The following is a 16,028-nucleotide window of genomic DNA, read 5'->3' as shown; positions in this document are numbered from 1 at the left end:
TATGAGCACTGGGGTCCTGACTAGCAGGGTCCCAGTGACACATATCAAACACACTGACAAATAGGGTTTCCACTATGAGCACTGGGGTCCTGGCTAGCAGGATCCCAGCGAGACAGTAAAAACACCCTGACATATACTCACAAACAGGGCAAAAGTGGGGGTAACAAGGCTAGAAAGAGGCTACCTTCCTACAGGGGCACACAGTGGAGAGAGTATAGACAACAGGGGTGACAAAAAGAGGGTCTGGAAAGCAAAAAGCTAAAGGTTAAATGGCTGCCATACATGGGTATGACAAAGCCATTAGAGGCACACTTGATGTTGGCTACCAAAGAAAACATTTGGAAAGGGGTTTGTGTTGAAATGTCCAAGCTCCTACACAGGGAGCTGCACTACAAGGAAGGATAAAAGGAGGAGAAGTACGAGCTGGCCTAGCGGCCATGTGTCCCCCTGACTATTGAAAATAGGACGGCGGCATTCTTAATCTACACCAGTGTTTACTGTGAGAAACTCCCGGAGTGCTGCATGGCGTTGTTTAAGTATACTGATGTGATACACAGAGCTCAGATTTCTTTTGGTGGGTATGCCTGGGTGCAATATGATGAGGAGTTCTGGGAGCATTTAGCTTAGGCTCCCAAAGCAAGGTGGGGGGAACTTGACACATACCTTTGGAAGCGTACCATGGACCCCGCTAAGTTTGGGAAGACCAGGAGAGGTGAGACCTACATCGAAAGGACAAAGGGAGGCAGGGGGTACCTGTTGGGACTACAACAATGTTTGTGTACCAGGGAGTGCTGCTAATGTTGGCATTAGTGCTCTAAGTGTGCAGGCCGGCCTCCACTCATTCATTGCTTCGACCTCACTGTGGCAACCATATGCTAGCAGTCAAGGGACCCAGCAACAGTCCCATGGCAATAGAGGCTGGAGGGGGGCACAAGGATCTGGGGCAAAAGGCTCATACTCCAGTTATGGTGGACAGGTTGGAGTATTGGCTGGGTTTCTACGATTGGCCAGAGGAGGCAAGGTTGTTGAGGGATGGTTTCAAATGGGCGTTTTGACTGGTGTATGACAGCCCATGGGTGAGAAGATGTGCAGACAATTTGCGGTCCGCGAAGAAGCAGAGGCTGGTAGTGCAGGACAAGCTTGACAAGGAGGTTTTGGAAGGTAGGATGGCGGGCCTCTTTGATGACTGACAGGTGGAGACTTTAATTGTGTCACCAATTGCTGTGGTGCCCAAGACGGACCATGGTCAGTATCGGTTGATACAGCATTTGCCCTGAAGATGGGTCAGTCAATGATTTCATTTTGGAAGACATAGCATACAGGTCATGTTCATCAGTGGATGTGGCCATATCACTGGTAGTGACAGCAGGACAATGGGCCTAGATGACAAAGTGTGATGTAAAGTCAGCTTTTCGTGTGCTGCTGCATCTGGATGATTTTCAACTACTGGGGATTCACTTTGAAGTGCAGTAGTACGTGGACAAGGCACTGCCAATGGGATGCTCAATTTCATGCGCACTGTTTGAGTGTTTCAGTTGGGTCCTGCAGTGGCTTTTCACATGGTGTACGGGCCATGCACTGATGACACGCTACCTAGGCGATTTCTTTTTGGTGGGGTTACCCAGCTCGGCAGACTGCTACTAGATGCTGCTAAGCTTTCAGGAGTTCCTGAGTGACTTGGGTGTTCCTCTAATGCCTGAGAGAACAGAGGGCCCGAGTGTAGTTTAGTCGTTCCTGGGGATCAAAACTGATTCACAGAAAATGGAAGCGAGATTGCCACAGAGCAAGAAGGAGGCAATGCAGGCTTTGCTGGCTGGCATTCTGGCAACAGAGAAGGTGAAACTCAAGGAGATTCAGGTGTTGCTGGGGTACTTACATTTTGCTTGCGGGTGGTCTGGGTGGGTAGAACATTTTGTAGGAGGGTTTGTCATGCTCTATCAGATTTCTCTTCATGTGCGCCTATTGGAGGGGGTCAAGGAAGATCTCTGGATGTGGATTTTTTTCTTGAATTCATTTAATGGGTTTCTGTTGGCCAGGCAGGACATGTTGGACTCTCAGATATGGCAGGGAGGATGATTTGGATTTTCAGATGTGGCAGGAGGGTTGAGTTTTGGCTTGTATTGGAAAAGGCGATGGTGCGCGGAAGAATGGCCAGCACAGTGGAAAGCGAAGGGCAGAGGTATTACGTTCTTGGAGCTCTTTCCTTTGGTGGCGGCAGTGATGTTGTGGGGAGGGACGTTGGCGTACTGGAGGGTGCTGTTGAAGGTGGACAACATGTTTGTGGGCCAGGTGGAGCAAAGACAGTCTGCCAAGGATGCGCAGGGCTGAAGCTGATGCGTGTTTTCGTGCTGGGATGCCTGCGGCATGATATATTGTTCAGGGTGCAGCATGTTCCGGGAGTGAACAATGACATTGCGGAAACTCTGTCTTGTTCACAGTGGGAGAGATTCTGTGGGTTGGCCAAGGAAGCGGTCAGCCACAAGATGCCCATGTCAGAGGAGTTGTGGTCACTAGGAAGCACAAGATGGTGCAACTGGTGGTAGGGTCTCTAGGTGAGTCGACACGGAGAGTGTATGGTTAGGCATTGGTCGAATTTTTGGCATTGGGGGTGCAGGGCAGGACGATAGGATCGCTCAGAATGGAGGACGTGGCCCAATGTATATTGGACCTGATGGAAACTGGCTTGTCGATTGAAGGAAACCTTGCAGGAATCGCATTTATGTGAAAATTGTTGTGGGGTGACACGCCGTCAGCTCGGGAATTGGGTCAGAGAATGCTTGAGGGTTGGGCGAGAGAATAGGGATGCTTGGGGGGATTTAGGAGGCCATTAACATGACAGTTGTTTTGTAGGGTGCTGCAGTATTTGCCTGTGGTTTGTTTGGGGTACGAAGAGGTTTGTTTGTTTTCCACCCTCATGTCCTGGATGTTCTTTGGCACGTTTCCCGTGTCGTAATTGTTGGGTTGCAGGAGCTGGGGTGGAGTAAAATGGGAGGACATCACAAGAAGGGAGCACTGGTTTGAGGTTTGGCTGCTAGCTCCAAGACTGACTAGAGAGTGCAAGAGTGAGTGTGGTTCATCAGGCTTTATCAGAGCCTGGCCCATGCCCAGTGGCTTAGGGCAACATATGGGCAGTGTGCTGCGTGGTGGTCAGCAGCATAGTTTTTAGGCGCCAGTCTGGGGATACCTTTGCATCTTTTTAACTCTTAACTCCTCTCGGTGTTGCTCAAAGTGTTTTTGGCACTAGGGGTCCCTCCAGCCCAATACGGAATGCATTCTTTTCACATTGGCTCTGTGACTGAAGCTGGCAATGGTGGCTGGGTGGGTGAGGATATTATGCAATTGGGGCAATGGTCATCGGACTGCTTTAGGAGACATGTTCATGTTTCTTTGGTGGGTTAGTGCTTCAGGGCTTTCTGTGTGAATATTTACTGCTGCTTTTTGTTTCAGGTTCTGTTGCTGACCTGGCAGAGGAAGACATGGCTTTTTGGCTGGTGGGCCACTCATTTATCAAGTGGGTGAAATGGCAGGTGATGCAGAGGGGTTTTGGGGAGAATTTAGGTCTTGATTGGTGTTTGTTTCCTGTCACATGGTGGGGTAAAGGAAGCATGAGATGGCGTGATTTGACGCAGTGTTTGAACGGCATGATGGCGAGAGATGGATGCCGTGATGTTCTGGTTCTCTATTTGCTTCAGGATGACATCATGCAGGAAAAAGTTGCAGTGGCGTTGAGGCTATGAAGCAGGATTTATTACAAATAAAGGCCAGGTTGTCAGGGTGCTTTGTTCTATGGGCTGAGTTTATGCCATAGGCAATTTGGAGGGGCCCAGCAGGGCTTCATTGATTGATAGGGCACGCAGGAAGGTCAACAGGTAGATGAGTAGGTTCTCTAGGGAGATTGGATTCAGGCGCATTAGTCATCCAGACATCAGGTATGACAACAAGGAATTCTTTAGGAGTGAGGGTGTTCATCCTTCCAGGACAGGTTTGAAACTACTTTTTGGATCTAAGTGAGGTGTTGCCAAGGACTCTCAACATTTGTAGATAAGGGACTACCATCAAGGATTCGGCTAGAGGGAGGCAGAAAAAGTCAGCAGGCATGAGTTTACAGATGCTTGATTGGGGTTGTCACTGGTGAATCACGTGAAATGGAGGGTAGACAGGAAGTTCAAGGTTAAGGATAGGAAGTTTGGTATTCAGGGGTTAATACATGCAGTCATATACTGTAGGGATAAGTTTAACGTCGCAAACTGTTGAAATGCACTACAATACGAATGAGAGAGTTGCAGGGTGGGGAACATGGGTGGGACCGTAGGGGTAGGTGTAGGATATTGGACTGTTTGTTTGATGTAAAACAAGGTTTTGGTTTTGTAAGGCAGATTGCCCAGGAAAAATGAATGTGCTCCTGTTTCAATAAAGCAGCCTTTTTCACACAACACCCCAACACCCTGTGGGAGTTTTGGGTGCAGCTGACCAGAGGGAGGTCTGCCCCCGGGGTTATTGGGATGGTGGTGCAGTCCAGCAACTGCCATTTTGTGTTTTGGGCTATGTTATAGCCCACAATAGCTCATGTATGTACACGGGCTGTTCTGGAGTTTCCTACCAACACTTTAGGTACAAGTTACCTAGTGACTGGTGGCAGGGAGTCTTTAGTGAGATATTTTTGTCCCACCCACCTGTCCTCAAAAGTTTGGCTTTTAAAGGAGGTTTTTTGTTTTTGGCAAAGTTTTGTCCACTTTTTCCCTGCTGCATTGTCGGGACAGATACACAACAGGAGATCATTGTTGAATAGTTGTCTCTTGAGACAGGTGCTTGGCTGTGGCCTGGAAAGTTTTACATGAGTTTACAGAAGTTTAATTGGCATTGCTATTGGTGAATCACATGAAACTGAGGGTAGGCAGGAAGTTCAAGGTTAGGGAAAGGAAGTCTGGTTGCTTAGAGGTTAATACATGCAGTCATAGGCAGTAGGGGAAAGTTAAGATTGCAAACTGTTGAAATGCCCTACAATATGAATGAGATAGTTGTGGGGTGGGGTTTATGGGTGGGATCATACGGAATATTGGATAGATCATTTTATGTATAGCGAGGTTTTAGTTCTGTAAGGCTGATTGCCCAGCTAAAAAAATTGTTATGTGCACCTGTTCAATAAAGCGGCCTCATTCACACAACACAAGAGGTCAGTGGTCTGTGCCGCATCTCTCTCTCCCAATCTGAATTGATCGAAATTTTGTATGCACAATGGAATTAGCTTATTTGCAAATGTAGGTTTAGAAGCAGGTGGTGTGCATTCTGAGTAGAAAGTAGGGGAACACTGTCAAAACTGTACGTTTGCTGGTATGCACATAACCTAGTGGCTTGGGAACGTGGGAACCTGGTTTTGGATCATGACCTTGGCACTTGACAGAAAATCGTGTGATTCAAGCAAAATCACTTAGTCTCTCAGTAAATAAAGATGAAAATATGAAGAAAAAAATCCAGTTTAGAAAAACTGCTGTAAATCACTGTGTAATTCGAAGGTTTTAAACCTCTACTGATGTTTATACTCTTGCCAACTGCCCCATAAACTACACCGCTACTTTGCTCCCCAGCTAGATTTGCCTACATAAATACCAATACTTAGATGCTTATATGCATACATACATGCTTACATCCATAACTCTTGCAGGTAGTCTCCATTTCAGAAACACAGGGCTATTCTCTCCTGTTATGGGCACCAATGAGTGTGTCTTCCCCTAGTGGAAAAAGTAAAAGAATACCTCCTATACAATTAGGATTTAGGCTCATGGATTTCAGGACAGGTATTGTGTTTTTGCTATGGACAAATCAAGTTGCACATTTCTATAAGCAGAAATGTCCATCTGATGGGAATTATTAATGCATACATGTTATGAACATGAGTCCTCTGTAAATGTACAGTGGATATACATTTCTAGGAGTGCTTCAGGAATCCTTCATGAATCCATGACAAGTCTTAAATTAGTACAAACATAAGAGTAAGCAGGAGCAAATTCCTTTGTGAATCAGGTTGCAATTGTGCCAGCCTTTCCCCAGAGGATTGAGTTGATCGTCACTTCCCTTTATTCAAAAGGAAACAAACCCTCGTGGCCTTTTAAATGCACAATTCATGTATGTCCATTTAGCATCTTGAACAGAAAACAGGGCGTTTGGCCAAACCCCAACTACACAAGATGGCTGAATCCAGGCACACAAGATGGCAGGACTTAGACCTTTTTTTCCTTGGCCTCAGAAGGACTTCCTTTCAAACTGCACTTGAGAAATAACCAGATTAGCTCCCATTAAAATGCTTCCATCTTAATTTTACAGGAAAGACCCTATTAGCTGCAAGATTGTTCTCGGAAACTGTTCATCCCTAATTGCTGTCTGTAGTTGTTTTCGGAGATTGTTATCCTTGAATGTTTCCATCACGTGCCAGTTGCTGGTCCTTGTTTCTAAGTCAGTTTGTAACCTTTCATCATTGTTGTACGCCATGTGAGCACGATTGGATGTTTTCAATAATGTCACATACACATTCAACTTTTTTATTTTGTAACTTTCCCCTCGCTGAGTGGCAGAATTTTTCTGGTTGTTATTGGAAATTACTGTCCTTGAATTTTTCCATGACGTGCTTGTTGCCGACTCTTCTTTCTACTGAAGTTTATAATATCTTATTATTGTCGTCCATCGTGTGAGCAGGTTATTTATTATTGTCATATATACTTCCTATTTTTTCATTCTTGTTCTTTCCCCTTCTTCTCTGATAAACTTTTTCGCAAGCAGTGATACACACACGACCATGGGGGATCATCTGCAAAACAAAAGCCCTCATTTCCGGCTGTCCCACATTGCGTGCATCCTGACAAGGGTAATTAAAGACATCTTGAGCACATTCCTGGTCAAGGAATGCCAATGCTCCCAGCCTGCTTCCAGGTGCTGACAGATAAGAGGGCGGCTTGAAATGATTTGGGAACGCAGGGTGGACGAGAACGGGAAAAAGAAAAGAGGATTGGATTGTTTCCCACAAGAAACAAGGTTTTTTGCTTTTTAAATAGCATACATATTTTTTCTGAAACACTTGCATCCTTTATACCCTCTAAACTTTAACAAATGAAAGTGTATTTCTGCATTTTTACACCTAGACCTACAAAATGTCTATGGTAGGAGGGTCAGAAATACTCTGCAAACTTCCGCACAAGAATTTGATAAATTTAAGTAATCAAGTATTACCGCAAAAGAAAACTTTTTGTAAGCAGTCAAGATCAATAGATTTGAAAAGAAATACAATAGCTGAATTCAAGGTAAGATCGTATTTAATATATTCGACGGCCAACACTGTCACTGCTGAATTGTCCATTATCTGTGAATGTTCGTTTTATTTTGTATTTTGAATTCCTTCTAGTCAAAAGCGATTAGAAGAAAATCATCTTCTCGTCTTTGTCTAAATTTATCTATCATCAGATATTCAGTCAGGCTCCATGTTTGCCATATCTCCAGACACAAACATCAATTATATGTAAACTCTTTGATGATAACATCAGGTGGGCTACCACAGAACTACTGAAACGTGTGAGTACAGTCTCTTGCAGGCTTCCACCCCCACCCACTTTGTGGAAGTGTTGCTTTGGAGTCTGAAACATGAAATTGTAACCACAGTCCGCAGAAGCTGGACCTTTCCTTGGAAGCTGTGGCGGCTTCATGCCAGTTGGCCTTACGCTGATACATTAAAGGCCACTGAGGTGTTGGTTGATACCCGAGCGAGGTTTCCCTACATACTGAATTCTAGCTGGTTGTTCTACCGGCGTATGTCACTAACACAGCATTGATGGCTTACGGGGACAAGATGCTGTGAGCCGGAGATCAGAGGCAGCTGACAACCCAAATACTGTGCATCTGGATGTCCTTTGAAGTAGTGGACAGGCATATTCTGCTGGATGAGATGGTCGTTGCTTGGTCCTGAGAAACATTTAAAGTACCTCAATGTCTTCCTTTCTGTTGAGTCATTCTTAGCAGTGGTTAAAAATGTATTTTTATCAGGCCAGGGTACTGATCAGTGGAGTCCCATATAATTCAGCACTCTCTTCATTTTGGATGTACATTGATGTCACCCAGAGAGATAGGCATCTGTGAAGGTGGACCAAAAAGGGCAGAGTGGATTTACAACTCAATATCCTGTGTGAAATCTTTAGGTACAAGACAGCTAGCGGTGCCAGCTCCTTCCACAATTGTCTTTCACCTGAACAGAGATGTGTTGACATTCTCCGCCTGACTGCTCCAGTGACAAAGAACCTTGGATCTATCTTTTAATGAGTACCTTTCTCTGGGAACACAGGTGAATGTCGTTTCCCCTCACAAATAATCAGCCTATTATCGAACTAAAATTGGCTTTAGAATGGCTTGGTAAACATTGTTTTCTGGCTCACTTGGAAATCAATGAGGGGTGAAAAAAGCTTGCAATGTTTAGTTGAGGACCATTAAAGAAAACAATCATGTTAATAGTATTTCTATACCAAAGCCAAATTTAAAAGTGTCTTAATGCAGGTTAAGCAGAAATGGGCTACAAACCTAAGGGCCTGATTTAAGAAAATTGGCGCTGTACCCAGTACAGCGCCACTTTTTTTGCGCCCCTCAGCACCACCCCTAATGCCACCATGTGCGCGCTGTATTTAAGATATGGTGCACCATGGCGTTAGTTAGGGGAACGAGCATCAACATTTTTGATGCTAATTCAGAGCTTTGCAGGCGTAGCCCCTTATATTTAATGGTGTGCCTCCTTTTAATGCCTGCTCTGAGCAGGCGTTAAAAGTGGTAAAACAAATTACGCAAATAAATCTCTTAGATTTCTTTGTGCCATCTTTTCAGACCCCTTAATCCCCCATTAATTTCCCCAATGCCCCCTTGCAATGCATTATGCCTAGCGCAGGCATAATGTAGCGCAAAGCGTTACAAAGTGGCACAATGCGTGCATTGCGCCGCTTTGTAAATTTGCCACTGCGATTTTGGCACTGTTAGGCCACCTTAGTGTAAACAAAAAATTACTCTAATGTGGCACAAGGAGGTGCTACAGGTCTTAAATTTGACCCTAAGAGGCCTTGTTAGGTATTGATGAATGTACATTCTGTACCTCAAGTAGTTCTCCTTGTCTGAATGGTCTGGTAAAACTGCATGAAGTGAAGGTTCACCCACTCATTTTACACCTGGTGAAATACAATTCCGAAAAAAAATCTTCGATCCTGGAATGTATGGAGGGGAGACTTTAGAAAAAAAAGTTCTTCACGTTTGTCAGGGAACCCCTGTATGGACTTTAAGGTTGTAACTGAGCCTAACAGGCATCCGGGTTAAAGGCCAAGCTGCCTAGTTTGGTACTTTGTACTCTTTAAATAATTCAAACTATTTACTCTTTGTAACTTACTGCTTAAGGACCTCCAAAGAGAAAACGTTGTCCATTTAGTACCATCAGTGCAACCGAGTACGTAAATGTTGAAACCCAATAGTTATACTGGAGATATATAATCAACTTGGGATTTGTAGCACATTTTCGGATATTATGTGAGCAAACATGCTAGTGTGGTACATTCCAGGTAAAGGAAGCAAAGAAACATGATGTTGAGAATGTTTATAGTTAAGAACGTTTATTTGAGAATATTAATTGGGTGGCTATTCCAGATGCTTGCTAGGTCTCAAGCAAGTGAAGGATTTGTTGCTCATAATGGTTCTCTGAATATCTGAAAGTTTAGGGATTTATTAAACATTTGAACGAGGTTTTTTTTTTTATACTGATGGCCGGATCATGAAAAGGTTTGCGCATATTCACCCAATATAGATACACTACAAAACATTTGTATTAGGTTTACTCAGAAACCCAGAAAGAGTGGCAATTTGCCAATACAGAAATTCTTTCAGTATGGTGGACTTTCTGCGTCCTCAAGTTAAGTAGTATGGGATAACCTTGTCAGTGTTTTTATGTGATTTTACCTCTAGAGGTTGGTGAACCCCCATACACTCAGTGGTGTGTGGGTATTCACCCAATATTTGCAGGCACTTTTCTGCTGATGAAAGGCATGTAGATTTACTTCTGTAAGGGCAGGTGTACATGTGTTCCCAAAGTTGGAAGGATGCAGGAACAAATTGTATGGAGTGGACGGGATGACGTGTCTCGATTTTCAGTGGGGAAATAAAGAAAATATTGTGTATGTGCTAACAGTTTAAGCTTTCCGCAAGTACACCAGCTACAATTCTGCATTTATTTTATTTGATTATATTTTATTTTATTTGATGTTTCTGTGAAGTGTTACTAACTATACACATTGGCCTCAGAGTAGTCTTGTTATAGTACATTTGCCACGCCAGAGGGGACGAGCCAGTCACTCATCTTTAAGAGGGTCGTCACCTAGAGAAACTCCAACTTCAAATGTGTCCCAATAAGATGTCAAAGATTTGAAAGAGTCTTGAGATTCTGTGTGATGTGGTGAAGCCAGTCGTGGGAGTCTGCGTGTGAGCATACTTACATATGTCACTTGTGGATATCTACTACTTGCACTAATAGTCAGGAGTACTCCCAGTATTCTGAAAAAAAGGCACACTTCTCTCGTGTAATACATAATAGGTACAAGCCTTATTTTAGTGCTTTCTGACAAAAGGTTGAGAATGTTAAACATCACCACCTCATCATCTGTCTTTCAGTGATGTCTATGGAGGACTGTGTTATGTGGCCATTAGTGAAAACCTTTGTAATGAGAGAGGAGTAAGGCTGTGGTACGTTTTTTGAATTTTTTTTGTACTTATTTGATGCAGCCTGGCTCACAGCATATTGCAATCATGCAATCGAGGTCCAAAGATGCCCCTTGCTGAATTAGGTAGGGAACGTATCAAATACTGATCACTCCCTGCATGTAGCGTAAGAAAAAAATTCCAGGCTTTAACTACCTGCTGGATGTGGAATTTCAGTCAAAGAGGCAGTCGAGGGCATGCCTCAGTGTTTGCTCAGCTTCAGTTAGGTCATTATGACCTCTGATATTCCCAAGCCGTGCAGATTGCCCATTTGACCGAGGTGGCAATCAGTCATGAATAGGTTGTGCCCCATTTCTCAAACGTTGAGGCTTATCCAGCTGCTTAGCATCTGTTCTTTGACTGCAATTTGATGAGAACTCAGATGTGAAACGTTGGTCACAAACAACCTGGGCAAGTTGAGCATGTTTTGAACTGTCATTTCAGCAATAAAAACAACCCCAACACTGAAGCCTAATGTAATGGAGAGGCATTTACGAGAGAAAAGACTAATCAACTTGGCTTCCAGTGCTTATTTTGTGCCGATGATTACAGGCTGCGGAAACCGGCACTGGTTTTTAGGGAGTGGGACTTATTTTTATCACCAAGCTGACTCAGAGCATGAGAGTGAATGGCAGAAAGGGGCCAAAGAAAGAAGAGGAGAGAGGGCAAAATACTGACAAGGTAAGTCCGCAGGGTGGAATAGGAACCTGCAAAAGTGTTATAAAGAGACAAGGAGTTCTGGGGGTGGGGTGGGGCTGAAAAAAGAGGCATAAGGTGGAATCAAAAGCTGTCAGCCTTGGAATTCGCCAAACATGGCTTTTGGCAGCACCAGCAATGGTCTCCTAGGAAAACGTTTGGGCCCTGTCTTTATTTACTTTAATTAATCATAAGAGAATGATTTCAAATGATTTGGGACTTTTAACCACTAAAAATGAAGATAGGGCAAGAAAACAGAAGCATCATGGCTCTCTGAACAAGGCGAAAGCTTGGTTAAGAGTGGAAAAAGTTTTGGCAAACTCATATTAGACTACAAGGTTAATACAGAAATAGTTGGAAAACTTAAGGTAATGCTAACACATCCACCGTTATATCTCATCCTTCTTCGACCCAACAAATATCAAACGTCCATACAAAAAACATATGGCGACGCAACCACCATCAGACGCCATTACACTAATCGCAGTGCCCTTATTGCTTACAGGCAGGTTAAATTGGTAGCAGCCCATAAATAACCTTTGATAGTAGCAGCTACGTCAAACCAGTACCCATAATGTACAGACGCGGGCTGTCTACTGATATGTGGCACTATCTCTACCTCAAGTTGTGGCCTATGTTTACTGTATGTTACAGTGCGAAAGATATGCTGCAGCATTTGGTTATGGGCCATGATTGGTGTATTTATGAGGTACACCATGTGTGCACTGCAGGAGTCAAGTAGATGCAACAGACATAAGCAGGAGCTGATGCCTTTTAGACCCTTATTCAGTGGCATCCATTATCCATAGTGTAGCACTGAAATGTGCGTAATATGGAGCACATTTAAAAGCTGCATGATATATCTTGAACATGCATGAAGGTGCTGCAGGCTGCATTTGGAACATCTGAATGGTGTATTGTGATCGGTCAGGAAAGGCCCACAGCTGGAGGTTGCTGGCCTTCTTTGGAGCAGAGTATGCTTCTACAGGCCTTGTAAGATGTGCAATTGTAGTACCGAAATGTGTTATTTTATTTAGGCAAAGACTAATTTGTGTATGTTGAACCTGGGCCACAGCCAAACGATGAACGTATTACAAGATGAGTTATGTAGTTTTTAGTGCACTCAGTAATTAATGTGTGCGATAAAATCCGCATACCCCTGATACCTTTCGGGAGGTCAACCTGCCAATAGGTACCAAGGGAAAAGCACCAGAAAATAACAGAATATGTGGATTTGGTGCAAAAAGCACCAAACTCCACACCTTATGCACATTTTTGAGGGCTCAAATCCCAATAGGTATTTTTTGCACCCATTAAATTGCAAACCCAGGGTATTGTATTTTAACGGGTGTGATAAATAGCACCAACCCACGCAGGGCACTCGTGAATGAGTCCTAAGTCCAGGGGACATGTCTAAGAGAAAATAAGAGACAAATAAAGTTGCAGTTATAAGTCGTCGAAATTCATTGCTTTCAGAAAACCCACTTTGCATTAAGGCACATGAAGCTGTAACTGTTTACTGTGTATGACAAAATACACCTACTGCACTGTTTACAAACCTTGATTGCAGCTTTTGCCGGTGAAACCAGGAAGGCATTTGCATTTGTTTGCGCCCATACATTCTCCATATTTGCACCCTTGTTCACAGATTGCTGAAGAAAAAACAGAAAAATATTTGGTTTAAATTTAAAGAGGTACAGGTAAAAAAAAATAAAGTTAAGCATGAAGCACGTACAAAGGAATTAGTATGAATGTCAGTATAAAGTTATCTATATGGCATTAAGCTTCGAATTGTCTTTAGATGCATCTGGACTGAGGAACGGTTCCTGTCTAATAAACAGAATAAGAGAGCCTAGCTGCTACCATTAGCTTTTGCCAGAAAATCAGATAAAGGCCACTGACAAATAAGCACCAAGTCATTGGCCAACTATAATACGTGGGAGGTTGCAAACTTGCTCTACTACTTGATTCAAAAGGAAGCCTGCTAGTTTTAATCACATTTTACTCCTCTATGGTCATCAATCTACTCAGAGCAACTACTATAACAAGCATTTGCAATGCAACGGATCTCGCGTTTGCTCATGTTAGGGCTGATAGCGTTGTAAACTCCTAACCCGACTTTTCACCTATCGGCAAAAGTGCATTTATGTAGTAACCCGAAAAAGTGCAATTAACTATGTAAAGCGCTCAACTTCTGCCAAGCGAAATCGCGCTAGTAAATTAGAGAAAAAGTAGTCCACGAGCCGGAGAGAAAACAGCGAGCCTCGCATGTTTTCTGTACTTGGTCGATGCGCTCGAGGAGGGCTAGCCACGGAAAAGGCATGAGGTATGCATGCCTTCGACTAATGAAAGCAAGCAGATTTTATTAGGCAAGCCCACGAACCAATGAAAAACACTGACGTGACGTCAACAGGGGTCCGAGCCCTTTTCTAAACACTAAAGCGTCTCGCTGCGATACGCATGCGCGAGCTCATGCAACGCAGGCTCGACCCTAAAAATGGGGCTTCACACCCCACCCCCAAAACGTTTTGTCAGTTGCTCGTCTACATTAACAATCTGACACAAAAACAAAATTAAAGTCTGTCAATGAAAATAATAAAACAACGAAACAAAATGACCTAGGGACACCTTACCCTTGGAGACATTCATAGTGCTCTGTATACTAGAGCAGGCACTTACACGGAATAATATCCTGTGAAGTGTCCTTTTATAATGATGATGCAAGTCTCCTCTGGTTTGCAACCTCATAAATGCAGTCAGCACCTGGCCTCTTGTTTACATGGTCACGAACTCAAACAGGAGGCAAGGGTTGCTCTATGGATCCTTCCCGGATTAGGCCTGATGCATAATTTCTGCATTTTGGGATATATTCGATTGGCCCTAGAATTTGTGAGCTAGTTTGCAAGGGACCTCCAGGATAAGAGTCCAATGAAAATCTCCCTTCTAGGATGCCGATCTATTTGAACTAAAATACCTAATAGGGGATATGTTTTAGTAGGTCTGTCCACTTTTCATTAAGGGATCTCCAAAATTAGGTATGTAATGTTTGATCTATTTTAGTTAACCTAAACCAAGCAGTGAGACATTTTATAGCAGGAGTGCCCAGGTCGGGATCCAAATGGCCAGATTCACTCCAGATTTTCCGGATATCCAGGTTAGGTATACCATCAGTAGTTATCATGAAAATCTGGCACTGAGCTGGCTTTCTTGGACCTACAGTGGACACCTCTCTTATACACAATATAAAAAGGTAGGTTACAAATGTAGCCAGGGTTGACATTTTCACAAACCACGTGAGGGTCCAGCTAAATTGCAAAGGGTCAGACCCTTAGCTGAGATAAAAATATAGGTACAGTAAACAAAAAAGCTTAAAGTTCAGCCAAAGCATATGGACGTCCAAGAATAATTAAGTGGGCGTGATGCATACCATATTGTCATAATATTGTGCCTAGCATTCCTACTTACACTACAAAGTTTCTACATGATAGCAAGTGGCAGTGGTAGCACTCATATGTACTTTTGATATTGGGAAGGAGGCCCGACCCCTATACCTGTGCAGAGATAAAGAAGAGGTCTGTTAGTTTGCCAAGAGCCCTCCCACGTAGATGAAGAGGAACCAAAAGGTTTCGGCAGGAACTGTGATGACGTGCAGCATAAGATGGCAAACTGGCTGGAATGTCCCCTCTCTGATGATGATGGCAGTGTGATGTTTTATAATAACATATCTGTTGTTCTAAGGACAACTCCGGCTTGACAATATATATTTTTCTGTGTAGGGTATTCAATGTTACCTTTGGACAGCCAATACTCATAAACATTGTGTACAGCCTTGGGCTGAGCACAGGATGAAAAATGTTAAACAAATAAATAAATAACAGATTCTTCAGGGAAGGACAACTGATAAAAGGAATACAAAACATCTCCACTAAAATGAAGTTTTGTTAAAACAATAAAAGGAATACAAGCGAAATGTAACTAGGTAAAAGAGCACAGGCCACAGGCCTAGAGCTAAATAATGTCCCTGTGTAAAATGGTAAAATAACCTCATAACTCCGTCCCCATTGTCGGTTCAAAGGTGCAGGGGTCTACAACAAAACCTAATACTAAAATCACCTATGCTACATTCAATACTGAAAGCAAGCTAAAATATAGTGGAGATGAAATGTCCATATTCACAAGCGAAACAAACCAAAATGTGAGCCAAATTAAAAAGGTCAATTTAAAACCTTTGCAAAAATCAAACATCAATTGTGGCCAAATGTCAGCAAATCAACAATAATCTTGGTCTTTTAGAAAATCATCAATGTCATCAATTGTTATTTAATCCAGGAAACACCCCCCTTCAGCAGACGATAAAGGAACCAGGGGCCAGATGTAGCAAACCATTTGCGACTCGCAAACGGCGAAAATCGCCGTTTGCGAGTCACAAACGTGGGTTTGCTATGCAGAAATGCATATTGCGAGTCGTTACCGACTCGCAATATGCATTTCCGATTCGCAAATAGGAAGGGGTGTTCCCTTCCTATTTGCGAGTCGCAGTGGGATGCAATACCATTTGCGACCGCGTACGC

The 16,028-nt window shown here is 43.3% G+C and overlaps 1 protein-coding gene across 1 annotated transcript in view; it reads right to left on the bottom strand.

The window, feature by feature from the left end:
• The window catches only part of EGFL6 (EGF like domain multiple 6), a 381,439-nt gene that overhangs the window by 263,349 nt on the left and 102,062 nt on the right, over positions 1 to 16,028 (bottom strand). Inside the window, exon 3 of the mRNA XM_069204711.1 lies at positions 13,017 to 13,109. Within this exon, the coding sequence (XP_069060812.1) occupies positions 13,017 to 13,109 (93 nt within the window). The remainder of the gene's footprint in view (positions 1 to 13,016; positions 13,110 to 16,028) is intronic.

This window comes from Pleurodeles waltl, chromosome 8, assembly GCF_031143425.1.
Source record: "Pleurodeles waltl isolate 20211129_DDA chromosome 8, aPleWal1.hap1.20221129, whole genome shotgun sequence".
NCBI lineage: Eukaryota > Metazoa > Chordata > Amphibia > Caudata > Salamandridae > Pleurodeles > Pleurodeles waltl.
Note: the sequence above shows the minus strand (reverse complement) of the source record. Positions and strands in the feature narration are given on the sequence as shown.